Source organism: Sylvia atricapilla, chromosome 1 (assembly GCF_009819655.1).
Source record: "Sylvia atricapilla isolate bSylAtr1 chromosome 1, bSylAtr1.pri, whole genome shotgun sequence".
In the NCBI taxonomy this organism is placed as follows: Eukaryota; Metazoa; Chordata; class Aves; order Passeriformes; family Sylviidae; genus Sylvia; species Sylvia atricapilla.
In genome coordinates this window covers 106988374-107015265 of record NC_089140.1, presented here as the reverse complement: position 1 = coordinate 107015265, position 26892 = coordinate 106988374, and the positions used below count along the sequence as shown (strand labels likewise).

Below are 26892 nucleotides of genomic sequence, written 5' to 3'. Positions count from 1 at the left end.
CACTTCTTTTTTTTTTCTAAAACAGCTTCACTTGAAAGAAGTAAGGATTAGTATCTTGCTACTGAATGACAAAAAAAAAAAAAAAAAAAAAAAGAGCTGGTTTGGCCAGTAAATTATCACCTCCCATTTGCACCGTACAAGCACCTTAAGGGATATTAGCTCACTGGGACACAATATACTTTATATTGAATGAAGATAAAAAAAACTTAAGATGAAAAAAAAATCTTGAGATGAAAAGGGCCTCTGCCTTCATGGAGCACTTTCTAAAAGTAAAGTAATCAATGCAGTTTCCCAAGGCTTTTTACTGAGCCAATATTGACTGCATTTCCACCAACAGTAAATACATAAGGAAAACACAAGCCTAAATCAACCCACCATCAAGAGCATTCAAAGTTAGCTTTCCATTTACCATGTAAGAGATCCTGTATAAAAGCCACCCCTGCTATGGAAGAGAAGAAACACATGCATTTAGTCTTATGCTGGGTTTTAAGAGCACCTGTCCAACAAGTCAAATGGAATATGCTGGGCTTGACAGAGCTGAAACCAGCCTTTGGTAGATACTGAGAAGGCAAATGTTGCCTGTGATGTGCCCACACTTGGAAGAGGTTTACCTTCAAGGCTGCAAAGCAGGAAAACTTTGTGCAAAACTTGCTAATGATTTCCTTTACCTTGTGGGTTGATACTCTGTGCCGAGCAATTACAGTTAGTTTTTCTAGGAGCCCTCGTAATCTCTCCTGTGTAGCGCAGGAGATCAAGTTCACAACATCAGAGTTAAGTTCCATAATGTCATGCCTTTTACCTGTGGAAGCAGAGAAAATCCATTACGTGTTTTAGTAGTAGCTGATAATTGAAATAATTAGCACAGCAGGTATTCTGTTCCCCCTGGAAGTCATACCCATTATGAATAAAGGTTTGGAGATTATGATTTTCCTGGTAAAGTCACAACTTCAAAGATCTTAGACATTACATTAATAAAACTTAGCCTGGAGCTTCAGAAAATATAGACATTGTTTCACTTAGCCTCCAGAACCACTCTCCTTGCAAGGTCATTTATAGGACAAAGTTAATAAGAACACAAATCAAGCTTCATGTTCAGGGAGGGGGAGAAGAGGTAGCTGTAGAAATTAGTGCCATATTCTGTTAATTCCAGTAATTAAAAAAATACAGAATTACATTTTGCCCTGCTTGACACCATGCTTGTTAACAACTCATGACATTTATTTGACGAGCAGGAACGGGTTTTGCGGCGCACTCCAGGCACAGGAGACCCTCCAAACTGCCTTGCCCGACCAGGATGGGGCAGACAGACCCGGCCAACCCACGGCAGCCGCTCGGACAGCACGGATCCCAGCCCAGCCGGGGTCACCCTGCCACCACCTCCAACCTTTTCTCTCAGGCTGCCGCTGATTCCCCGCATCTCAGCAGCTGCGGCCGAAGCTGGTGACAGCTCCAGGCAAGGCTGTGCTGGCCCTGCACCCAGAGCTGGGCATCACCTCTGTGACCTTCCCGTGGCTGCAGGCTGCCTAGGGAGAAGCCCTCCCGTGGCTGACACCATCCATCACTCAGCGCGGCTCCATCCAGACACCTGGGCGGCAGCGGCTTTTCCCTGGTAGGCACGGCAGGCAGCACTTCCACATGCCTCATACGTTGTACCTGTCAGAAGCACTTTTCCTTGCCCTACACTGCATTTACAGCAGCTGTAATACTTTATGATGCAATATACAGCGTGCCTTCAAAACCCATTTCAGTATTTACTGCCAAGTGAAGTGTTAAGAATGGATAAACAGCGCACTGTAAAAAAACTAATCACCTATTTCATTTGCTTTCGCTACTGTAACTGAAAATGAATGACAATCTCACAAGACAAGGAAAACCTAGAATGTTTTCCCAGATGCAATCAGAGCATTCCCATTTGATCTGTAAGCACTGGCCTGTAACTTAACTGGCTACAAAGCTCATTTCATTCAAGTACTTTTCAATACTTCCTCTGCAGCTTCTCACTAGACTATCAGAGAAGTCTCTCTACTGAAACACCAATTTAAAGACAAAATAAAATCCTCCCAAACTTGAAGACCTCCCTACACACACACACACAGACACATACATTTCTTAATCCAAAGATGGCTCAGTTCAAAAGCAGACATGTTAACTTTCTGAATTGCTCTACTCAAAGGCATGGCAGCATTCCTTTCCTTGCAAACAAGCATTGATCATTTATGACACAAATTACTGCTACTATTATTATTATTAATTTGGAACAACTACCATTCTAGCTATGAAACAGCTAGGCTTCTATTTTCCATCTTTCAGTGAATTGTTTTTATACCCACAACCGGCAAATTATTCTAGAAATACTCTCTCTGTTTTTGCAGAGCTCTTTTTCCTTACATTCGCTTCCTACAAATGATTAATTAATCTTCTACTGAATTTTGAAAATATCTTCTAGGCACCAGGTCTGATGTGTGTTTTCCCTTTGCCACTAGTAACCCAGCATTCACTATGCCCCATACAGCTGGAGATGACACATCTGGCTGACCGGGGCAGGAGCACCAAACTCACAGGTAGCACTTGCAGGTTACGCGCTTGTCACAGGCTAGCTGCCCACTCTGGACTCGTGTATGGAAACAGAAAGACTTTGTGAACACGTGTTTAAGCCACTGTGACAAAATTGTGACAGCACATTCATGGTTTCCTGGATGCTCAGCTGTAAAACTCAGTGTTCCAGTACAGCATGTACCGGGCAGAGGGCACGAGCAAGGAGCTGAGCAACATGCATCAAGTTTGCTGTCAACAGCAGTGGGACCAGCCAGTGCACACAAATGCATGCTCCCTGCTCTGACATAATAAATACAACATTGCTAAGCAACACTTAATATTTTGCCCAGAAGGTAACAGCTGAAATGATGCCTACACTAGAAACTTCATGTAACAGAGGTATTCAGTGTACATTCCACAGTATTATTCACTATAGAGACAAACAGCTTTGACACCTCTTTTGTATAAAATAGAAGTTTTTTTCCATGGAGGGAGTAAAAAACAAAGCTCTGCTCCGTGTGTATAGAAGTTTGAAATGTCTTCCTAATGTTAGTAAATAGAGTACATATACCCGAACAGGCTGAGGAATGCAAAAACTGTTAGGGAAGTCAGTGTAATGCATCAAGTTAGAAGCTGCCTAGATAGAAAAGCACATTTAAGTGTTTTGACATTAGCACCTTTATGGTTGTCATGTGTTGCATTAGGCTTAAGAGTAAGAAAGTTGCTCAATTCTCACATGTAAAAGTGGTGTCACTTTCTTTTTTCTGGTTGTGCTTCTGACTGTTTCCGTGTAAAGAAAACCTTAAAGGACAGTTGTTTCCCGGAAAAGGAAGTGAAAATTCAGTTTTGTTTGGTAGAAACACATGAATTGAGATGGCAGGTCTTAATAGTTCCAGGTCCTTCTTCAAAGATTGGAGGTTGGCTGAGGAAAGAGGAAAGGAAACACTACATCCATACATATCTGCTATGTGTGCTTTGTTCTCACCTATGTTCAAGATCTTACTCTGAAGAGCTTCCGAAGACAGAAATGGTTCATCCGAGCAAGAGTGAATCACTGTACCAATGAGCTCAGAGTTTGTTGCCAAAATGCAGGCATTCTCCTCACTGAGATTAACCCCAGCCATAGAAGTCACATCATTCAGGTCATCTTCATCTCTACAAAAGAGGAGACCAACATTTTATGGTTTGTTCAGAAGAGACACAAAGAAAAAGTCTTGACTATCAACAAACAGCAACATTCACATATCCTACATACAACAGATGTTTAGCATGAGTGTGGACAAGAAGCTCCTAAAATCTCTCACACTTCTGCAAACTGTCTCTGAAACATTAATTTGGCTAATGCCTCAGTTGCTAGGCATGTAAATCCTTCATATGAAACTGAAATTTTGAGCCAGCTTGGAAACCTAGGACTGAGTTAAACCCAGATTAAAAGTTCCCACAAATCCTAACCCTGCACCACCACTCCCGCAGCCTGAAATTTCTTCTAAAACTAATTCATCAGGTAGAACCAAGCGTGGAGTGAAGTTGAATGTTGACTCTTTGGACTATAAACCAGCCCATTTTTTAACCAAGATGTGTATCTTGCACAGGCTTATTAGCACAGACCTGATCTTCAGTTTTCTTTAGTAAGTTCTCCTAAAACATAGGATACAAACACTCCTTGATAAAATACTAGAATGAATCCAGACCTTGTACTTTGGATCAGTCCTACCATTCTTATGAACACAGCAGGGAAGATGCCAGTCCTTCTGAAGCACCATGCCAGAGCTCTAGATGGTAACAGCATTAGCTGGATTCTCATGCAGCAGCTTTGGAAAATAAAAATTCAAATCTGGCATATTTAGGGTGAACATCACTCAGACTAGCTATAATTGCCTGTGTGCTTCAGCCTAATGTGCTTTTTTAGAGATGGTTTGTGCTACTTTGGCGGTGAAACAAACCAAGTTATTACCAGATTGTTGGAGTTCAGGACATTCCCTTGGATGGCCTGGGACCTGAGGAAGGGAATTTGAGCCCCAGACAGGGGGGTGTGGAGCCGGTCTAGGGGGCTCAGAGACCTTGGCATATTTCCTCTCCCCCCTGTTTTGTCTTTTATTGCTTGGGAACTCCCAACACCAAATAAGTTCAGAATATCAAAAAAAAAGCATTTTTACTTCACAATGTGACAAAGGCCCTAATAGCGGCTTCAGAGATTTAGGACCAATCCAAACCAGATATCCACAGTATTAGGACAGTATAAGTAAAATCACTCAATCTGGATGTCTTTTTATTTGGAAAGCATAGAAAACAAAACTAGCACACACTTCCCCCTCTTGGAAAGTATTCTCCGGCAAGGTTTGATAAAGCTCACCTTCAGAAAACACTGTGGCCTCAATAACTTTTGAACAAGAAGTTAGCCAAGAAATTTGCCGTTCTAAGGTGAAATGATATTTCTTGGAGGCTATCCTTTGACTGACTAGAGGTAATTAGAACATGAGTTGGAGTTGAGTATTAAGCCATACTCAAAAGACAGAAGAAAATGTTAGGATATTTTTCTTTAACTATAGATTTATTTTCTCCGTTGGGTTTCAGTCTGTTTCTGTGGCACAATTCTTCTGCAAACTTCCAGCAAGAGACCCGGCCAGAAAAGGAGTCCAGCTTTGAATCCAGACCTCTTCTACTCCTCCTTCCGTTTGTGTGGCCTCATTGCTAGCAGTGCCTATGTGTGTGAGTTCAGGAAAAAGGAGACCAAATAGATTCTCAAACCAGCTGCAGCTCTTTATGTCTAACTAGAGACAATGGCTTCCCAACCACACTTGTGCCCCAAATCCATCATGCTAAGAAAAGTGTTAAATCCCAGGAGTGTCAGGACAGTTCGATGTCCACAGCTACAATTTAAAGTTGAAACCAACAGTGCCAGAACAGCTTCCCTCCTCCTGCCCCTTCTCAACCAGCAACTGAGCAGCTCCATGTGTATACTCGGGCTCTATCAGCCTAACAGAGACCCTGAACTTTCAACAGGCGTGTCAATGAAGCTTCATGGGATGATAATTGAGTGCTAACTGATCTTCACAAGTACATTCCAGTTTCCTCTTCTCAGTGACCACTACAGAGAAGTCTTTGCTGATGGCAGAGACAAGAATCCCACTGAAGCACAGCAACTGCCAAGATCTGTTGACAAAATCAGCACAACCAGCACCAGGAACACACACCACAAGCTATTGAAGCTGGAACCCAACATTACTCAGTGGAACTATTTATGGAATCCCAGGAAGGATGCTTGCATCCCAGGTACAACTGCATAGCATGCAGTTTCAGGAAATAATTTTTGCATTTAATCTGGCCACATACTCAAAATGCTCAAGCAAAGAACAGATAAACTTCTATAATGTACATCTATCCATTTTTCTACATAGAGAAGTTTGATTTCTCTATAACCTGCCTTTACCAGGTTACTAGTTTTTGATTATTTCCATACAGTGTCTCTAGTGTGTACAAGCATACAAGAGTTAATATGCAAGCAGACATATTTATAAGTACTGGTCTTCAGTACCAATTCTAACTTTTTCACTGTGAGACATAAGTTTGCATTAAGCCAACAAGTCATTAGCTTTGACAAAATACATGAAAACACTGTTGCACTTATTTTACTTAACCCAAAGAAATTATATTACTATACTTCCTTAGAAAAATGCTCAATAAAGATTAATGGAAGTTTCAGAAGTCATGGTAAGTTCGTACTTTTTACTATTCTTTTCTTTGTTCAAACAAACTTCAATTATTTTAAGTAAGGTATCATGTATTTTGAGTAAGCTGTAGAAATTATTCTACTAAGGCGATAAATTTAAAATATTATAGAAAGTACATGAAGGTGTTTGATGGATATTGACTTGCTTTGACTTTCAGCAATCCCTCCATGAAGCCCCTTTTCTGCACCACTTCTTTTGAAGCTCTTTGCATTTGATCATGTCACACTCAGAAATGAACAGGAAAAACTCACTCAGCTGATATAAGTCTCCAGTGATTTAAGCTTACTAGGACAAGACTGAAAACAGAACTCAAAGAGTTCTGAGCGATACACCACATGAAGTCCGGTTTGACTGGATATCCACTTTTTGTGGGATTTTGTGGGATTTGTACTGGATATCCACTACAACAGAAGCCCAAGCAATGCAGATGCACCTCACATCTATGAATTTGCCTGTTGCCTGAAAAGTGAGTCTGTGGCACCCTCTGGTGTTTGATGACCGCACTTGTCTTCTGAATCCCACTATCTTTACTCCATTTTATCCACGAGTCAAAGGGAAGACTAGAAAGACACACTGAACCCAAACCTCACTGCACCATCCCTGACAACTACCCAGGCCTGAACAATTCCAGCCAAGCCAGAAAGTTGCATATGCTTTGGAGAACAACTCTATTAAACACAAGAAATTCAAACCAAATATTTGAAGATAAAATATGTGATTTATTATTTTTCCAGAGTGCCCTAGAATATATTTTAGAGAAATGAGTAGATCAGTTTACAAAAACCTTGATTTTTTAAAAATAGACTCTCTCTTGACATGCCATGGTGCAATGTCCATGCTTAGCTGAATCAACACCTAGAAAGCTGGAATGCTTTGTGTTTTGTTGGGGATTTTTTTCTGTTTGTTTGCTTGGGGGGCAGGAGATCACCGCTCTTTCTACTGCCTATCTCAGGCAACCTAAACCAGCCTGCTAAAGAGCAAAGTCAAATTGCAGCTAATTAAGTACAGCTTAGCGAGTAAAATGTCCTCAAATCCTAAGCTAGCCTAGTCACACAATGGCAGAGGGAGTCAGGCTCAATGACACTCTGCAATGAGAGTGCACAGTAAGAGCACTCTCATTAGTGCCACATGTACAGTCACATCTGTTACAAGACACACTCTCTGCTTGTAACAAATTTCATCACAAAACCTGAAAGCAGGCTATGGTGCCTCTCTCTGTCTCACACATGATCAGCACTTGATGAATCATAGGTCAGAAAGTTTAATTAGAGCAGTGAATAAAAGATACACCCAAAAACAAATTCTTCAGAGACAAAAGACTCTACAAATAAAATTTAAGGTTAGAGATTTCCTATCTAAATTCTCATGGACTTATGCGACTTTGAAGATTGCAATCCAAATGCAGTTAAGAGGAATCTCTATTGAATCACACTGTAAAGGCAGTTTTTTTCTACACTATGAACTTAAAATGCAGGGAACGATTTCCAAGAATTCAAATTTTTCATATAAGACAGTTAATATATTCCATTTGGAAGACCACAGAAAATCTCTCTTTTTTGTGTATGAGTTTGTTGCTCTTTTCAATTACAATGTTTATGAAGTTTGTTTTTTTTTTAACATCATTACCCAAAATTACATCCCACATTATATTCTAAAGTATATTTCATAAGATCTTGAGGCAGACGAACAGAGCTAGTGCTCTAACATGAGCTTTTCATTTCAATTTCTGGCAAACACTGTTTTTAAGCATTCACTGTATAGTGTATGTTACTGTAAATGGCAGCAGCTCACTGTATATACCAATGCATTCAAAGCTGCAGCTTTCAAGAGATGGTAAGTCAACTGGTCAACAAGACAGAAGTGTCATCATGTCTGCTTTTTTCCCTCAGAAGAGCAATGACAAACTTGCCCTGAAGCTGTAATACTAGTAATGCTTATGGCAGTCTGTACCTCTGCTCCAACATCACACTTTACAGCTGTAAAAATAATTTCTGCTTTTGAAAAGTTAATCAGTTGCCACAGCTAAAAGCTTTAAGTACTCTTGCAATCTAAAGGCCTAGAGAATATGTTAGAAATCACTATTAGAGATGTAGTTGAAGACTTTTACGTGTACATACAGAAACAAGCTTGTAAGAGGAGCTGATAAAAGATTCTGAAATGCAGCACAGAGCTTTAAGACAGGTTACAAGCCAGTCCAAGTAACAGTTCAATGCTATCAGACCATATGCAAAAACAGAGGTTCTATCTGCTTTAATCCTGCTCAGAGACTTTAATGCAAGATAACTACATTAGTAATTGTATGCATAGGATGGAAAACATGTGAGTGAAAAGTTGACAGAAAACCCAACCTCACCAGGACAGTCTTCTTACACTAAGAATAAGTAATATCTATGTAGAAGTTTTAAGGTTACCCATAGCCAGTGAGTAGTATAATAATGAGTATTATTATTAAAAAGTATGTATCAGAAAAAAGCTTCTGAAGAAAGTTGTTTTTATTTGGGGTCCATTCCCACCTCTGTACTTGTCTCTTCCTTTTGTTCCTTTCTGTACTTAACTTCTGATATTGTTCATTTTTACCTGAAGGATGTTGCTCCATTCTCTTTTATTTTCAGTTTCTGAACAGGAGATGCTTGAAGCGACAGAATTTTATTTCTTGGCAAGGTAATTTGCTTCAGAATGGAACCTAAAACAAAACAAAGAACATGCTGTAGTAGAAAGCAAAATGCTAAGACAACTGTTTAGTCAGTTCATTCTTCTAGATAAGGCTACTGCAGACTCAGTAACAACTGATTGGGTCCATCTGAAAACCATTCACTCTAGAGTCTTACATGCTACAAGTTCTGTACAGCCCAAAGCCTCACACACTCTCAGCAAAGACCCTCCCTTCTGTGCTGACCAGGAAAATGTTTCAGCAAAATCAGCCTGGCTGAGACAAACTCTTATTGCGCATCAATCTGAACCTGTTGAAGGAAAAAGCAATTTGACTGACATGCTCTTCACAAATGTCAGAAGTAGATGTGACACTGATTTTCTCATCAGAGCTCCGGACAGTAAAGATGTTCAACTTAATGCACAGAGCTGGTTGCTCCCAACAGACAGCCACCTTCTTGCATTCCTACAATCTACCGACAGCCTGCACTTTACTTCTATACCTCAGCACTCCTCCCCCTTCTCCAGGAAAGAGGTTCCTACACTTTACCTGCAGGAAGCTGGTTGGTTTGAACAAGTGTATTCAGCGGCATCTTCTTCTCAGCAGATGTCTGTAGGGTGAGCACAGAGGGCTGTGGGAGCGTGGAGACTTGCTTGACAATGGTTCCCGATGGTTGTTGGACTACCTGGAAGTGGAATATCCAATATCAAGAGAGAAGAGCTAAAAATACAGAGAAGTAAACAGTATCAATGTTTCCATTTAGCCAGAAGTGCCGCTGGGCAGGTATACTTGTCTAGTTTTCAGTTTAAAGCTAACAGCATGCTCAGAAAAAACTTTCTATTTTTTTAACTTCATGTCAAAAAATCTTAACAAGTTGTAGTGAGGTTTAAGCTCCTTCAATGAGCTCTAAGAGACACTTCAGCCCTATTCTCTACTGATAACTCTATTAAGACAAGTTTCACTAATTATCACACAAGCCATTACACTCAGAGACTTTCCTTTATGTAAGTCTTGCTCAGCAGGCTAATATATTAAAAAGTGAGTCTGCCTGCCAATAGCTTCAAAAAGGCAGGTATCACAAACACCTAGTCAGAAAGGAAGAACTCCAAAATAACTGAAGTCCTGCACAAAATACTTTACCTGCTAAGAATTAAAGAGTACATGCTATAATATTACTGATGTGTATATGGAATTGCAACATCAGTTGTAAATTGAGATGCTGAGTTTCAAAGTGTTAAGGCAAAGTACACTGAACACATCGGTTACCAGGAACATGAAGTACTAAAGAGTAACACCTACAGCAAGAAGAGCCTCTACACAAAGGCATCAGTACACACCTGAAGGGGAAAAAGGAAGGCAGTTCATAGTTTTGTTTAAACAGAGTCTTCAAAGAAACAAAACCAAACAGTAGGATGTCATCACAACACAGACCTACAGGCACAGCCCATAAATACTAATCCTTCCTCTTTAGGGGCAGCTATAAAAATGCAAGAAAGTAATAAAATTGCAGCATCCCTAAAAATCTCACTTCTAAGCCTCCTAGCTAGTAGAATGTGGGCTTCAGCTTTGATACATCTTTTAAAAAGTTCTTGATTACAGGCAGCAGGAAGATGTTACTTCACCAAAGCATAAAGTCAACATGTTCAGACTGAATCCTACTTTTTTAGCAGCAGAACACTAACATAAAGAAAATGTCAGGGTCAATAAGCCATTTTTCTCCTCTACATCTTTTATTCTTACTTCAGAAAGTCTAAAGAGTGCTTGTACAGCAAGATTGCCCAAGTGTAATTAAAGAATTGACATTTACAATACTTCAGAAATTAGGCTCTCTCCTGTCGTCTAACTTCTCTTCTATTAATAAGTATCATCAACATAAGCATCACACATTAATAAAAAGAGGTACTCTGTGTATACAAGAGTCAAGATAACCGCTCAGCCATCTCCGTATTGGTAGCACTAAGGCTTGGTGCAGCAGCAGTAATAGAATAACTGATCTGAAAGTGGTATCTGAAAACCTGACAGACAGTCAGCATTAAGATCCAGAGGAAAGAACTACAGGAATACAGGCACAGACTGTGGACAGAGACAGGCTCACATATGCAGCACTTCCTCATGGAGCAGAACAGATGCTAAGGTTTACTCCTGTGTGTTTTCCCCAAAGCTCAGTCTGATCTCTCAGAAAGATCCAGCTTTCAAAACTGCAAGTTGTAAATAACGTTTGCAGCCTCTTTTGTGAGTTCAGGTAATTAATGAGGAGCCAACCAGCTTGGACACACTACTCACAGGCTGCACTGGCACTAACACACACCTAGAGATCCTCCTTCCAACCAGGAAGAACGATGCTTCATCTTCAGAATGCAAAAAACTGGAACAGCACAGGAGGAAACATAAGCATTCCAGGCTGAGGTACAGCAGACAAAAGAACAGAGATAGCAATGTTATAACAATGGTCTAAGTGGAGACTGGGATGTAAGTCAAGTAATCAAGGAGGCTACATTGCCAAGAAAACAGAAAGGATGTGTTGGCAGTAGAGCTCATTTCCTGTTTGCCATTCTAGCTCTGGACTAACAAAAGCTAGAAGTCCTTGGTAGTTGTAATGGGAGAGAACAGCAATACTGGAAATTTCAACAGGGATCCAATGCCAGAATGAAGCATTACCGACATCAGTAATATCTGTGTGAAGAAGTTATTGTCTCTTTTCTTCAGGTTAGCAGCAAGAACTAATAAAGAAAAGGGACTGTTCTTTTGTGCCCTGTTAAGCAGGTTGACACAGACATCAGAATAAAACTACCAATGTTCTTAAGTTAAAAAAAAAAATCCAACACAACATTCAGCTGAAAATGAAGAGACAGCTGCCTGAAAGAGACCTTGATTAGAATCACTGAACCTGTTTTACATCATAAAACAAAGTTTGGGAATCAGCAAAAGGATGCTGAGGTATCATCACACACAAGCAGTATTGCTCCATGAAGGAAGCCTCACTAATTGAATGCAAAAGCAATAACCAGGACAAAAAAAATTATGGAGAAGATTGTTCATGAAAGTTAAGCTCCAAGGGGACTTGACACTAACAACTCACTAAGAACAAGCAGCTGCACCAGCATAAACATTTCACTACTTGGTTCAATCGTTGAAAATCTCCAGGCAAACTGTCTCACTGGTAACTGTAGGGACTACTCCATAAACCCCCAGCTGGTTATGCCTGAGATGAAGCTGTAATGTCACAGCAACTTTCTCGCCAATGGACGCCAGCATCTGGTAATGTAAATTTTCATCTATTGTCCTTTAACAAGAGACAAAGCACTACTAGAGCACGACAAACTTTATTTCCAAGATGAAACTTCTTTGTAAGCCAACAATCTTAAATGGGGTGGTGTTAAGAAAGTCACAGGAGAAAATCCTTAAAAATCTGCAACTCTCACAGCACAGGAGTACAATCAATCCCAACAACAGCCCTGAAGAACAACATGCCCTCAGTGTCCACACAGAGTTTTGATAATAATGCTACAGAAATGGAAAGTTTCATGTTGCATCACTCCAACACACAAATCCAGTCACAAATTTCATATTAAAATACAACAGTGTGCATTCTTGAGCACCACCAACATTATAATGAAGCTGGCACTTGAAAGTTCAAATTCTCTCAAGCACAAGAGGCCAAAATTAGAAAGGGGCATGCAGAGGGAATGCATGGCATCAGACATCCCTGTGGGCTGAAAAGGGAAAAAATTGCTGGCAGCACTGTATAGACAGATTTGCACAGCTGGCAATGAGCTTCCGTTTTCAGCTGGCAGTAGGACTCTTCTGTTTAGGGAGGGCAGGTCCAGATTTGTTTTCTTATGGGAGAAAATAGACCCTCTGCCCTTTCAAGAAAAGGCATCAGGGAAGCCATAGAAGATACAGCCACTTCTACTAACTTGCCCTTTGTGCCAATAAGTTGTCTGAACAAACACCAAGCTCCGGATATGGCTGTGCTGTGAAGCAGCCAACTCAGTCCTTCAACTATATCTGAGAAGAGCAAGTATTTTAATCACTGTGCCTGGGATCTACCCAAATGAGGACAAAAACATGTTTTGTATGCAATTCAATATATGTAAGGCACAGCAAAGGAAAGCAATTGCAGCAGACTGCCACATTGCAGCAGTATAGAGGCAGAAGCCATTTCTGGAGTTCACCAATATCAAATTCAAGAAGTGTTTTGACTCCCTTGTGTGGAGCTAAGCTTCCTTGCCTATTTGCACAGATGGTCAACCTTTCCCCTGGATTACAAGACTCACTGCATAGCCAACAAACTGGTCTCCTGCCCTTGTGCTACCTAAGAAATTCTTCTGGCTGGAATTTCAAACTTAGTCCTCGAAGACAATATGAGTACCAACTCCTTTTCCAATTTGACTTTAGCTACTACTAGCCAAGATTGTCAGTGCATATGCTTAATAAATCTTCTTTGGACTTTAGGGCTTGAGGGTATTTTGCCTTTTTTTTTTTTTTTTCTTTAATCAATCTACTCAGAAAAATGACTTCCCATCCACCTCATACAGTTGAGTGTTTTGCTCTTTTTAAGCAAGTCTGGAAAGGTGAAAAGTCCATTCTTATGATAGCTTATGCTACCATAGCATGCATTCTTTATTTAGAATGCAGGAATCTTGCATTACATCTACCATATGCCCTTTGAGAGGGAGGAAAATAAAAAATCAAAATATTTTAGGGGTCTGAACACTGTTAAATCAAGTACACACAATATCCAAGCTAAAATGAAAACTCACAAAGCAGATGTCCTACTATACCTGTGGAAAGTAAATCTAGTTTCCCAGGAAGTCTAATGGTTTTCCCACTTTTTAAAGAAAAATAATCTTTACAAGGAATTCCTCTGCAAGAATAGAGTTACTTATCTGCCAAAGAGAGACTAATTCTCTCAAAATACTCAAGAACATTACTTACATGTAAGACTGGCTAGGTATCATACTACTTGGTATGTTAAACACCTATAAGCCAAACCTAATTTATTTCACAAAGTTGCTCTTTCGGGTATACCTGTGATCCACAGTTTCTTGGTATTTAATATTAACATTAGCAAGAAGTTAACCTGTGCCAAGAATAAAAAACGTTAGCACATTGCTTTTGAGGGTATTGTTTTAATAAGACAGCTATTCCTCCTGGAATTTGTTAGCTAATGAGGCCTGATAGAAAAAACTCACTTTTGGACTTGGTAATTAACATGTCTTAGTAAATGTGGAGGTCAGAACTCAGCTCGGAAAAGCTCCTTGAGGTAGTTCATACATTTCAGATAACACATTGCTGAACATCATCCAGCCACCTGTGCCTGAGAAATACCCGGGGCAGGAACTGCCAGGGGAGAGAGACTGGCATCCCTCGTGGCTAGCTGAGGCACAGGCCAACAGGGCATCCAAGAGCAATTAACATAAGTATCCCATCAGCAGTTTCTGTTTCTGACACTTACATTTCCTTCCTTTTCTTCCAGGTGCCAACCTAGCCTGGCCGTGTGTGTAGTGGGGGTTAGACCTCGTATCCCCTTGTGTCTCAAGATGGATGTTCAGCCTGGTGAAATGGTGGTTTTTCAGGACACCAAGCTGATAGCTTAGCTTTAGATTCATCTTTCCAGCAAGGGCTCAGTATTTCTAAACTATGACAAACATAAAAGACGAACTCAAGACAGACTAGCTTCATATATTAAAAGAAAAAACAAAAAGAGAACCAGAGGTCCAAATTGGTATCCTCTTTACTAAACAGCAAGAGTCAAAGTAAAGGATAAGCAGAGAATCCATCTTACCAGCTGTTTCACTTTAACCACCTGCTGAGCCCCCGCTGACTGCGACACGATGGAGCTAGGCTGCGAGATCTTAATACCAACTGGGGTTCGAATGACTGGTTTCAGAGGCTGGAGAGGGGTTGTTGCTGAAGATGCCACGGCAGAGACCAGCACTGGCTTTGCAGGCTGCAGAGGGGCCGCTGGCACCGTGGAGGTGAAGACCAGCTTACCAGGCTGGACAGCAGTCAGCCCGGACGACGCCACGGTCGTGGTGAGGACGGGAGCTGCGGGCGCGAGCGATGCTGTCACCACTGCCGGGGCAGGAACAGCCTTCACGGCCTGCAGAGAAGCTGCCGACGTGCTGGCAAGGGCTGGTGTGACAACCAGAGGGGCTGTGACTGCTACAGAGGCGGGCACGGGTTTTACAGCTGGAAGAGCAGTTGTTGCTACAGCTGAGGTTGCCACTGCTGTCGAAGGAGCTGGTACTGCAGAGGTACAAGTGGAAACCACTTCTTGGATTGGAGCTGGCTGCTCCATACACTGCTGGATAAAGCTCTGAGGATTAGGCATTAGTTGCCGTAAGGCAAGCATGCTTTTCTAAAAGGAAAATGAAAAAACATTGGATGTAGTAGCAGCAGAGTTTTCCACAATAATAATACATTCGTAACTGAATCCTCTTCCTCATTTTCCAATTAAAATTTTTCATGAGATGATAAATGGCAAACAAGTTTTTTTTAAATTTCAGACACCCTTAAAGTGATGACAATCCTGCTCAGCGAAGATGACAAGAAACACCAACACCAGCTGAGCAAAGGTCATCCATCACCACAGCTACACAACACATGGTAAATCCCATCTATGGGGAAACTCGGATATAACTTTGTTCTTCTGCTTAGATTTTTCAGTTTGGAATTTATGTTTCAGAGTAAGATGATTTTAACTGCGTTACTACCTCACAAGAATTTTGTTTTACCGAAAAAACCTACTATATTGGAACAGCTGTGTTTATTTCATGGAGCCTGACAGGGAGCTACGAATTTTCCAATAAAGTCAGAAACAAGCTCTGAAGACAAGAACATTTTTATACCAATACAGCTGTATCTACACTAGGGGGGGATACCACTTTAATAATGTCTGTAGAGCTGCAGCAACACAACTTCAGACAGCTACTTCTCCGCAACAGGAGAACAAAGGTAAAGGAATCTGGCAACATCTCATTTTTACTACAGCTGTGTTTGAGAAGGTTAATGGACAGAATAATCTTCAAACTCTCTACAGATTTTCCTCCTTCATTGTTTATAATCTGCTATGGCTCTGAACCAGGGGAAATCAGCTGTGCAGCTACTTGTATACCCTTGAAAAGCCTTGTATATTTTTTTCCTCTCTTAACAGTTGCTGAAGTTTGTAAGAGCTCCTAACACTATGCTGCCACTTTGGACTTCATGCAAAAGGAGCATGTCTCATGCTAGTATACCAAGTAATCATACTGTTTACACAACTGGACCTTTTGCAGCCCATATGCTTTTTAACATTAATTTCTTTTCCTTTTAAAAAGCTGCTTAGCTCCTGATGCAATTCATGTACCAAAAGCATCCAGCAGACTTGGAAATCAAGCAGGCTTCACAGCCAAAGTCACTGTACTTTTCCCACCTCTTGGAACACACAAAACGAAACACATGCAGAACTTCATCAAAAACCTGCAGCTCAAAGATAAGAGCTGACTCCAGAGAGTCCTCCCTAAAATTCCACTTCACTAGCTAAAAGTGGATTGGCAAAAAGCCGTATCACATTTCTTTCCAGACTCAAGCTGCAAACATTTCCCCCACAAACAAGGCCAGCACTGATCCTCTTAGCACCTTAGAGGAGTGCTCCTGAAGTCACCCTCCATTTGGCACTCAGTCCTGTCACAGCTGCTCAGATTTACAGATCAACCTAACTGTGTGTATCAACCACATATCCTCACAGTGTTTCAGGAAAAGGCAATCTGGGTGCAAGATGTTTTAAAGGATTGGCAACACTGTCAGCTAACTCTGACCATGTATAAACAACACTTCTGAAGTCACAGTGTATCTTTGTTAATATAGCATGCAACAGGGAGAGAGCATCATGCCAAGGATTATGTGGTACAGACACTGCCCAAATCAGAGAAACCTAGATGACGCCAGTACCTGGCAGTGTGCTGCAGAAGAAACACACAAAGGCTATGCTGCAACAGGTCAGGGTCTGATCCATGCTGATGAACCCAACTTAACCCCTGCTGAATGGCCTTGAGTTCCTTTGCATCAAGTGTAACAGCTCTTCACATCATTGCATGGTTTCTTGTAATAGCTGAGCACTTCTTTGAGTGTCAGTCATACTGACCCTGTACTCACAGCCTGGTCCTTCTGCAGCCAGAGCCACACTGGATGCAGAAAACCCATTCTCTGAGCTGTTTATTTTTCTGGCTTTTGCATGGGCATTTAAGAAGCCTCCAGGAAATCAAACAGGTAAAAAATGACCAATTGGAAAATTTTAAGTATTACAGAATCATCGAAGTGATTTAAATGCCTTGCTAGCAAGGCATTTAAAAGTTGCCACTGTAAGAAAAATTTTTATCCCACATTTGAGCAGATTAGCACCAGCCATCTAGAGCAATAACAACATTATCACGTACATTGCCATATGGCCTGCCAAATATGAAGGAAAAGGGCAAACTCCAGAAAATCTCTGTCCCAGCTTTACCACTTAACTGTTCTTCCTTTATTCTCCCTCATGCCAGATCTAACAGGTTGTCTTGGGTTGCAATGCAAGATGTAACCAAAAGTATGTATTCTATTGCCATCTGTTAAAACTGGTTGGGGATGTGTTTTCTTTATCTCTTCTATTACCCATCTCTCATAACTCCACAGGATCTTCTGTTAATGGGCCAACTGTTAAAACCAGATGGGGCAGTGTTCTTATCTCTTCCACAAGCCATTCTCTCTCCAGGAGGATATCTTCTGTTAATTGGCCATTTAGGCTCACCATATAACTGATACAATTACATCATCCCATTGTGAGATGCTCCACCCAGTGGGAGGAGCCAAGCATTCCTACCTGGATAAAAATCTGAGATTCAGAACATCAGGACAGCCTGTTTCTACCAGATTCCCAGAGGAAGGCCTGGCCCATGTCACCACCACAGGACCTTCAGAGGAAAACTACACCCTTCCACAGGATCATCTCTGCTCCAATAGAACCACATCTGTCACTCCAGGAGGACTTAACTGGACTGCTACCAACACCCTGACCAACAGGGTTTCAGGTTGTATTCTGACTCTGTCAGTGTTTTCTTTTTTTTGTTTGCTTTTTTTGCACTACTACATTTTTACTTTTAATATTCCTAGTAAAGAACTGTTATTGCTATTCCCATATCTTTGCCTGAATGCCCCTTAATTTCAGAATTATAAAAATTCAGAGGTAGAGGGTTTACATTCTCCATTCCAAGGGAGGCTCCAGCTTTCCCTGGCAGACACTTGTCTTTCCAAACCAAGACACAAGCCTAAAAATATGGTGTACATTTAGTGAATTTAACATAGTTTTCCATATTTTCACTGAGATTTAACATAGTTTCCCATGTTTTCACTGAGATTTAATGCTTACTGTATAATTAATTTTAATTTTATTAATACCATTCTATTATATGATTAAAAGTCTCAAGGAAGCATTTTTTTCCTTTATATGATTTTTTGCTTGAACAGAAGCAGAGTTCCTAGGAATCTTTCCCTTAAGCTGCAGTAGCCTTGTCAGACCCTTTCTGGAGAAAGGGGTAGAGATTTTTTTCTGCCTCCAGCTAAACACAAACCAACAGAAGATTAACAGATCTATGCAGATTCTTTGATCTTTTAACAAGGTATAAGCTGTGCATCCCTACTGTTGTCAGCTTCTGAATTAGAACTCAGAATTGCTACAATTTGATGAGGAAGTAAGAGGTCATCTTAACATAGCTGCTCTACTATAGATAGATGCACAGCTTCCCAAACACTGGTCTACACTAACACTTAGAGGTCAATTACTCTGCAGAATTAAGGACACAGCATAAATTACTCCTCAAAAATTCCCCTTCCCCTTAAGAATTGCCCTTCCAAGCACAACAGTCACACAGAGGTATGCTAAGCACTATTCTTCAAATGACCTGAACAAAAACCTATTTGCACGTCCCAACCCTTTTCTTTTCTTGCCCTCCTCCGTTCCCTCTTTAAATACTACATATCCATAATCAGATACTTACCTTGAGAAAAGGAACTAAATATGGTTGTGGGGATGACTTAAGCTCTATATACAGCTTTTTTGTAAATTCTTCTGGTTCAATTTTTGCTTCCTAAGAGGAAAATACAATTACAACAGTAAGTTATAACTGAATCCACCTCACTTTTTTCCCCAAGATGTATCAAAAGGTCATGCAAACTTGTATTATTATGGCACTGTTCAGTTTCAGTACTCAAATGCTTTTTTCCTGATTTAAAAAAGAAAAAAAAAAGGAGTTAGGACAGAATAATGTTATAATGTTCATATAGTACTACCCAATTGTTTACACTTTCTTCAGCTACAGGCAGCTAACAAACTTAGGGGTAGGTATTCACACCCAGTTACTGAAGTGAATGGATAGAAAAAGGTTTATAAGCAGCACTGATCCTTTTGAGTATCTTATTGTTATGCAGATATATTTTTAAGAGTACTTCTTTCAGTAAAGGTAGTTTATCTGCATAAAAATAAACTTACAGGCATTGAAGACTAATGTCAACTTAGCAGTTTTTGTAAGCCAATTCTAGATTAATGCATACACAGCATAATAAAACAGAATACTTGAAGTCTTTCGAAAGCAATCAAAACACTTCTGCATACCCCCATGGTAACAGTCCTCTGAATTGCAGAGTACTGTTCCCTTTCTTAATGCTTTCCATCCTGTCCGAACACAAACACCTGACTCAAGGGCTTGGGACAGTTAGAAGCTGCAACAAGCTTCTGAGACCCCTCATTTCTACACAGAGCTAAGCCCCAGTCTCTGCTGCCCATCCTCACCCTCCCAGAGTCACCAAGAACATTACCTCCTCCAAGAAGGTATAGACACACAAAGAGCAGCACTAATCTTCACTTCTGCTGAGAAATTATTCCTCTCACCCATATTCACCTCTGGAACAACTGTTCCAAGTTGCCACATAAACAGAACAGGGATTTTTAAGACTGCGTCTTTGCAAACAGAGCTTCCTGCAGCTCTCCCATTTAGCCACTTGATCTGCTGCCTGTTAGAGATCTCACTGAGATGCAGACAAGGGTCACCAAGGTCTCTCTGATACAGATGCAAGTGGTTTGGCACAATAAGGCTCAGTGCATACAGAGTGCTTGACACCCACTTCATGAAACTGCCTTTAAGGACCATTTTGCTGCCCAGTTGCAATTTGCTCATTTCTATCATACACACAAAACGTCACCTTATTTTACATTTAAATAATACAAATACTGAATAGCAGATTTTTTAACTGCTACAAAAAGCTAATGAGTTTCCAGTTAACAATGTATTAACATCTCTTAAAAAAAAAAAAAAAAAAAAAAAAAAAAAAAAAAAGTACTGTAAGCACAAGAAAGAACAACTCTATTTTTCCCACAGAAGGAAGGCGTATAGTCCAGCAGGGACAGAGGCTAAGGAGTCAAATTTTTGCAAGGCTGCATCTTCAAACAGTCTGCTCTCTGAAATCACACCTGCCTACATCACACCTTCCTAGACTGAAAAGCCCTTTGGTACCACTAGCAAAGCCACCCCCCTCCACCAGCATACAGCCTTCTGCTTCGGTGGAACAGCAACACAGCAGCAGCGGTCAAATGCCATGACAAGAAGTGGCAGGAGAAATCGTTACCAGGAAAACCCAGCTGTGCTGGGATACAGCACAAAGCACCATACGGCAGCCACCTGCAAAGAGAGAGGGGCTGGCAGCCACCACATTGTCTGCTCCATCCTACTGCTTTAAGCTATTGATAATGTCATTCTTGTTCCACTGCTCAGTTCCATCTTGGAGTAAAGCTGTAGTATGGACTTAGCACTGCACCACAACCTCCACATCAGATTTTTGATACTGAGGATTCAAAACTACACTAGCATGAAAAAGAAGCTGTATTAACACCACCAGCTCCTCCTGCTAAATGAAATGTAAGAGAAATGTGAGGGGGGAAAATAACACAATGTAGGATACAATAAATTAAGACTTATAACATAAGTCTTAACGTAAGAGAGTCAGATGTACTCAGCCACAAATCCAACTCTTGAGCTGTTAAAAAAAAAGCTACAAAATAACAGGAACAAAACTATGATGAAGTAAATGTCAAAATCTATACACAAAGGACTCAGAGTTTGGTTTGAAAAAAAGTCTCACCAGCAGATTTTGCACGAGATTCTTCACATTTTGCCCCATCTCAGGGGCTTGAGGTCCATTAGACGCCAATTTTATTAGCGTAGCAAGAAAATTCTTGCATTTCTTCACATTCTCTAGCATCTCCTAGCATAGAAATAAAGAGAAGACCGTTAGATGTTGCACTGTCTCTTCAACCTCTGATGAACATACAGAATGTTAATTTTTAATTAAATTTTTTTTTCCTTACTGTAGAAGCGCTGGTCTGTGCTACTGTTGTGCCCTCTGCTTTCACAGAGACTGCCTTTTGGGAGATAGCTTGTGCAGGTGGTCCTGTAACTGGAAGTTTTACAGGTGTTCCAGTACTCAAAGGCTTTACAGCAGTAACTGTAGTAACACTAGCTGTTGCAGCTGCTGGCTGAAGAGAAAAATTAACACTTTTTAACCAAGGAACAACGTGACAAACATACTGGATTCTGCTAGCATGTAAGGTAGCAACCTCCTTCCACTGCTATTTAAAACACAAAGAAACAATTCTTCTTTGTTTTCAGAGTTTAGATTAATTTGCTTTGAGAGACTCTATTTGATACAGTAAGTAACAGCCACAGCCATAATTCTATTTAGAAATCAAGGGTTAAGGGGAAGAAATTACAAAGGTACATTGAGACCAAAGCACTGCCTGCAAATTTGAAGAAAGAAAGAAAGGTAAAATTGTCATGAGGAAACCAACATATTAACTTTGCCAGGCTCCTACTGTCTAAGATTAATGGATTTTGGACACTGCTAAGCCAGGTGATACTGTTCTGGAGATGAGCAGAACCATAAGTGATTATTTATCTTTCAGTCTTGCCCTGAAGCTCCTTTCCCAATTGCAACACCCCTTGCTTTTCCTACCACACACAGAGTAGGCAAAAGACATCGTGTCCACTTTGGAAGGATGCAAGTGCCAGCAGAAGCAGCCAGCTCAGCAAATGGACCTAACAAGTTGTTCCTTCCTTTTCCTTTTGGGCAGCAATTTGGATCTCCTTCTCCTCTGCCCTGACAGAAACCCTCACAAAATCCAGTTATTTTGAGACCTCTTTTAAAAGCTCGTTATAATTTACCAACAGATTCAGAAGCTCCAGCAACAAGAGAGTAATTAAGGTTTAGGAAAAAATGCCTCCCTTCTTTGCAAACTGGGCTAAATCTAAAACCCACTAAACTGAACTACTTCTACTTCAGATTTTAAAGAGAACAAACACATCATACCCCAAAAAAACAACACAGTTCATTTGATACAACAGAACACAATACGAAGAAAAGACTCTGCCCATGCAAAAAAACCCACTACTTTAGACTTCTCAGCTTAAAAACTGAAAAGCCAGAGGGAGCCCACAGGTAGAGTTCCAGGTTAATATTTGAAAATAAAGTTGGGTGTCATCTTTCCCCCATACCTATGAACAGGAAGAGAGACTCTGGTTTTGTAGTCCAAACTCTAGGTTCAGATCTGCACAATGTAATGGTTTTCACTGACTCGTAACACATTTAAGCACCCCAGCTTGGTCAAATAGGCACAACTAATACTTGCTAATTGCATCAATCATAAGACAGTTAGACAGGAGTCTAACTTACCCTACCATGGATAAAACAAAAACTGATCAAAAGTGGGACAGATATGTAGAATATCAGTCTTTCAGGATAGAGAAAATTAATGAACAAACACTTAAAGCTAAAGCAAAACCATAACACTTTTGGCATATATTTATAATTTTTTTTTCCTGGATGGGTGTCCTCCCCTCCCCAGGTTGCTGCCAGCTTGACATGAAAGCAGCAGGCAGCTACCAGAAAGCTTTCTAGCTTAGGCTCCCGCTGTTGGTAACACTTTAATAGCTCTCTGCAGGATCTTTGCCACCACCACTGCCTCTTCCAAGGTTGAGGCTCAACAGCTCTAAGACCACAGGGAGGCAAACTGGGCACAAGAATCCCACAAACAGATGGGCAGGAGGAAGACGGAAGGGGACACAGTGCAGATCTGCCAAGTTGCAATGCCCTGGGCTTTTAAAAGTCGAAAACAGGAGCTGCTCTCTTGCAAATTCCGGCATGCTTACGCATCAAGACTAGAACAGCATTTTATCAGCTGAGGGAGGAAACAACAGGAAGTCTGCTGGACCCTTTTCCCAGGAAAATGAATATATGGGAATTAACTTCTGTCATCTGCCGTCAACCTTTTTCGCTACTGACAATTCTCATTCTCACTTTGAGCAACAGAGAAACAGTCACCACAAAAAAAATGGCATTCATCCTGCATATTTTGAAGTCATTTCAGGAGAAGAAGTGCTCTGCATCTAAATGAAAGTGCCTCAGCATGATGCTAATTAGACACTTTGCAGCTTTGTTACCCCATCTGGGAAACAGGTATAAAGAAGAATGTGCAGGTAATTTTGTCTAACCTCAGAGCTTAAACATTCAGGAATGTCAAAAAAGCGAAATATTTTTGTTGATGAGGAGGAGAATAATCCTGCAGTCAGTACCTACAGAGTTTTGCAGAGCGCGTTCCAAGTTGTATTTCACACAAGACTGAAGATGCACAACCAAGCCAAGGATTATTTCCTCTCCATTCTCCACCACTTTCTGTGATGATGTCATACTTCCACACCAACACTCCTCCCCTGTGACCTCAAAAAATTGTCGAGACTAAGATCAGGAAATTATTTTAAGACTGATGAATTAATTGCTGCCAAGGAAATCGGGCACAAGGGCTCTGCCATCCTTTCCCTGGATGGTTCCATCAGTTTTTTGCACTGACTCCCTTTTCAGCACTCTTCTCTTGTCCGCCACAGGGTGAGGAGCAACGTGACCATGTGATGGCAAGATGTATCCACATTGCACCTATTTACTCTTCACTGTAAAAGGAGCTCGTACAGAGGGTTTTGCAATCCTCGGCAAAACAGAGGGGCTTTAAGGAAGCCACTCCAAACAAAACAGCTCTATTAATTTTCCTAGAGTCATCATTTAAATCCATCCTGCTCTTTAAATCCAGCCCCTACAGCTCATAATAAATGTTCCAGTTTCTACACTGGGGAAAAAAAACAACCCAGCTTACAAAAAGTACTCAATGTTTATGTCTTTAAATATCTCAGAAGAACACAAGTTCAATGGACTACATCACAACTGAATTAAAGTACAGAAAAACCAAGCCAAAGGCAGACATAAGTTAAAAAAAAGAGAAGTTAATAGCATGATGAATCTCAGTGTTTATCCACATGAGAGTGAGAGGATGCATGCAACTTCATCCATCAGATGATGTATAACCTTCATCTCTTTTCCCCAGTGCAAAGGTAGTATAGCAGACGACTATTGTTTTTATATCCTGAAGACCTCTATGCAGACATCACAAACACAGGAGTTGCAAGCTAGTATTCCAAAATAAAAGTAAGGAATATCCACTACTGTACTTAGTCACAAAGCATACACTGTTTCCATTCTAAGCAAAACAGAAAATGTATTAAGAGAGGCCTCTGGGTTTTTCCACTTTAGCCCCAACATTACCCATCTCTAGAGAGAGGGAAGTGAAAAAAGAGCACAGGGTGTGAGTAGTGTTCAGTTGCTGATACAGAAGAACAGCAGAAGGATGAACTTGTTAGTCAGACTGTTACCACTGTCAACAAACACATCCCCCAGTCCTTCAAACACCCTCAGGGTCAAGAACATACATCCAGCACAGTTTTTTTTGAATGACTGATACTGCTCATTTATTATTTTGTCAACTGCTACAGCTGAATCCCCTTCAAAATCTTGTCACAAAATATAGGTACAAGACAGACTTCTTCATGATTTGTCCTTCAGATTATGAGAACAGAACATATTATCTGCAGAAAAATGTAGTTTTCTTTTCCTTCCACATGCTTATCCAGAAGTCTGGTCCCCAGGAACAGAGGATGAACCATACATAGGAAAAAATCTCATACTCTGCAGCTGATAAAAGCCTCTTCAGAAGAGGACTACAAAATTTTTCTCCAGAAAAAGCAAAGACCTAGGAAATAAGACAAAAATACTATCTAAAAATAATGAGGCATTTTCAACCACTGCCTATTTACAGCTGTACCTGTGGAACCCATCTGCCACAGTCAATTAGAGAACAGGTCTTCAGCTAAGACCTTCCTTCAGTTTATAATGAGGAGAAAAAATCACACACATGAAAAATAGCTTGATTGGTGCAGACAGCTCATTTTCCCCTCCACATCATCTCAGGTGCACTTTTTTCCCCTGCTAAGGAATCAGGGAACCCCAACAGGAGCACATCTCCCAGAAAAGATTTAGCAAGAGATTGAAGGAGCTCTGTCATGGAGTACAAAAGCACTGGAAATGGCTCTCTGAACTATTTATTTTATTCATTGTTCATGTGCTTTCTAGTGTAGTGAGATAAGATTATCTGACACACACTGATGGAAGTCTAATTAAATCATGCATTAAAAAAAACAGATTTGGGAAATAATTTGTTTTGGCAAATGAGGGCAAGGGTTACCAAGCTTACTGAAAACCAGACTACAGTTAGAAATAACAAGACTGCATCCATATTTTCTCCAGTTCTTTCCGTCACTTATTCCACCATACCATAAAGCTTGCAAAGTACCTGTATTATAGCAGGTGTCTGAACAGTAGAAACCACAGCATTTGTTGTTTGAGATAACGTTTTCTCAGGAGCAGCTGCTATTTTCTTTACTAACTGTGTGCCAGAATTCTTTGAAAAAATAAAAATAAAAAAATAATTACACATGGGCAGAGAACAGTTGTCACACAAGTCAATGACAAAAGAGACATTGAATCTGGGATTAGATACAAACGGAGACACATCCTCTTACAGTAACAATACAGGCACCATTCACACAGTCCATATAGTTTAAACATTGCTCAACAAAGCCCTTTGTCTACCAGTTTAATATTCAATAACAGATTCAGAGACATTATTTAGAGATAATGCATAATCAGAATAAAATGGTTAAAGAAATACATAAATTTTTATTTCTGTGTATCTCCTTACTCTTGCACACTGACCATACTACAAGAGATGGAAGCAAAAAGCCAGCAGAGTTCAGGGAAGGAGGAACATCCTAGGGACACGGGAAAGGTCCTCACCTTTACTCAGCTTTGGAGAAATATCCCAACAGAGGATCACAAGGTTTTAGATACTAGCAGTAACAATTTAGGCAGTTTTGGCTGGCATTTTTTTCTAAAAATGGTTTACATCATCATCAGAGAGGAGTTCACTAATTTGACCTTTACTGTATATAACAGCTCACGAGTTTTTTCCCCAAGCAAGAAGGCAAAGTATACAGTGATGTTTATTGGTGCAAAACCAAACACCATCACCCCATTCATAAAGGGTTCAAATGCTTATTTAACCCTACACCACTTATCTGCAAACTCTGTTATAAGTACATAACATCCAGCTACATCAAACTAAAGTTATAAGAGAAGTTACCTGCACAGCACATATTCTGATTGCAGGTGTGCTGGTCGGCACAGATGGTCTCACACTTGTGTTATTTTGTGTCTGATTCTGCGCTCCTGCTATTGCCTGTTGAGATACCAGCATTAGGTGGCCATTACTGCTTCTGATAAGAACAGTTCCTGTTGAAAACAACCACATTCAAACTGTTAGATTTTAACATTTAATTTGGCTTTCCTGTATTTCTGTGGAAGAAATAACTAGACCACACTGATAATGTAATATTGAGTTTATTGCTCCAAAGAACAGCTGCCAAGAAATATAAGAATTAAGTGCACATCAGCTTTACTATGCATCTTATGACAGAAAAGAACTCCTAAATTCAAGAGAAAAACTAACACTGGCCACACTGAAACACT

At 40.4% G+C, this 26892-nt stretch overlaps 1 protein-coding gene across 1 annotated transcript in view; it reads right to left on the bottom strand.

Annotated features, from left to right (window-relative positions):
- TAF4B (TATA-box binding protein associated factor 4b) overlaps nucleotides 1-26654 on the bottom strand; it is a 57421-nt gene extending 30767 nt beyond the window's left edge. Inside the window, exons 1-10 of the mRNA XM_066330165.1 lie at nucleotides 26507-26654; nucleotides 25658-25765; nucleotides 21296-21463; nucleotides 21070-21192; nucleotides 18933-19022; nucleotides 14705-15280; nucleotides 9466-9601; nucleotides 8844-8949; nucleotides 3521-3690; nucleotides 669-799 (exon numbers count right to left, since the gene is read on the bottom strand). Of these exons, the coding sequence (XP_066186262.1) occupies nucleotides 669-799; nucleotides 3521-3690; nucleotides 8844-8949; nucleotides 9466-9601; nucleotides 14705-15280; nucleotides 18933-19022; nucleotides 21070-21192; nucleotides 21296-21463; nucleotides 25658-25765; nucleotides 26507-26620 (1722 nt within the window). The 5' untranslated portion in view covers nucleotides 26621-26654. The remainder of the gene's footprint in view (nucleotides 1-668; nucleotides 800-3520; nucleotides 3691-8843; nucleotides 8950-9465; nucleotides 9602-14704; nucleotides 15281-18932; nucleotides 19023-21069; nucleotides 21193-21295; nucleotides 21464-25657; nucleotides 25766-26506) is intronic.
- Between the last annotated feature and the right edge of the window lie 238 nt (nucleotides 26655-26892).